The sequence below is a fragment of the Naegleria gruberi genome (genome assembly GCF_000004985.1).
Source record: "Naegleria gruberi genomic scaffold NAEGRscaffold_1173, whole genome shotgun sequence".
In the NCBI taxonomy this organism is placed as follows: Eukaryota; Heterolobosea; class Eutetramitea; order Acrasida; family Naegleriidae; genus Naegleria; species Naegleria gruberi.
The window spans coordinates 1-1283 of record NW_003162714.1 but is presented as its reverse complement, the minus strand read 5'-3'; the positions used below and the strand labels follow the sequence as shown (position 1 = coordinate 1283).

At 30.5% G+C, this 1283-nt stretch overlaps 1 protein-coding gene across 1 annotated transcript; it reads left to right on the top strand.

The window, feature by feature from the left end:
* Window positions 1-51: 51 nt before the first annotated feature.
* NAEGRDRAFT_77077 (uncharacterized protein) lies at window positions 52-842 on the top strand (the record flags this gene model as incomplete). Its single annotated transcript, XM_002667967.1, has 1 exon — window positions 52-842. A coding segment is annotated over one exon (789 nt), but the record flags the coding sequence as incomplete, so codon positions are not given.
* Window positions 843-1283: the final 441 nt, after the last annotated feature.

Genomic DNA, 1283 nt, shown 5'->3' with positions numbered 1-1283 from the left:
CAGCAACTATATTAATTTCAAGTAATGTTGGAATATTTGGTATTTCTGAAGTTAATTTAATTACTAGATTTAGTATTCCAATTTCTAATTCTAATTTATTGATTGGAAATGTAATTTTAATTGAAAATGAAAATAATGATGGTTCTGATATTGCCTATGTTTCAATTTCATATCAAATTCATCAAGTTAATGTTAATACAGGAAAGATTGTATCCAGTGTTTCGTATATTAATGATATTCCAGATCCAGATAATAGTTATTTACATTTGGGTTATATGGGAATTTCTGGTTACTTGTCTGTACTTTCCTACTCAATTAGTTCACATTCGTATAGTTTAACTTCAGCAGCCATGGACAAACAAGTGGTTGGACAAGTATTACCACTTACAGATTTCACAGAATGTTCACTTCCAATGGGTAAATTAGATATGGCAATTGCTGACAGATACTTTTTCAAACATCAATTAATTTGCTCAAATTATACGAATGGAAATAAGAATAGTGGAATTTATTTCACATCTTACAGTGGTGGAGCTGCACGTGTTGGACAAACTCCAAAACTTGGAAAGCCATATATTCACTATCAAGTTCAAAAGGATAATATTGTGAATGGAAATTTACCTTATTTGGGACCATTAGTTTCTGTTTCGAATGATCATTCAGTTGTTTTGGTTACTAATCAAAATAATTTCCAATTAATTGATTACATGAACTCTGCAATTGTTGGAACTATTCCAAAAAGCAATTTATTTCCACAATTTGCTGTTTATTCATTGAAAAATAACATGTTATACCACTGTACAAATGATTTGAATTGTCAATCTGTTAAAATATCTCAATAAATGTTATTGAGTTTGGCATTCTTGATCCAATTAGTGCATCTTCCCTAAATTGTATGTTTCAGTTAAATATTTTCTGTTATTTTCCAACAACATTCCAACGAGTAAAACTATTTTTACAAAAAGCACAATATCAATCTCATTTACTCTCACACGGAACGAATATTTCAACAAAAAAGAAAACAACACAACCAAACCTATCAATCATTCCAAAGAATCTGCACATTATGAAAATTCCAAGCGACTACGAAGAAGAGGACACCCATTTCAGCACTGACTGCCACAAGATTATTAACAATACAATTTCACTTCCATCAAAGGAATGCAAAAGCACCGATAAAAACTTGCTAGCAAATTTACTTTCCAATGATTGTAAGGTGGCTATTATTGATTTGGAAATGGAGACCATTATTGTGGATGAAAGAGACAAGCCAATGTTAAAAT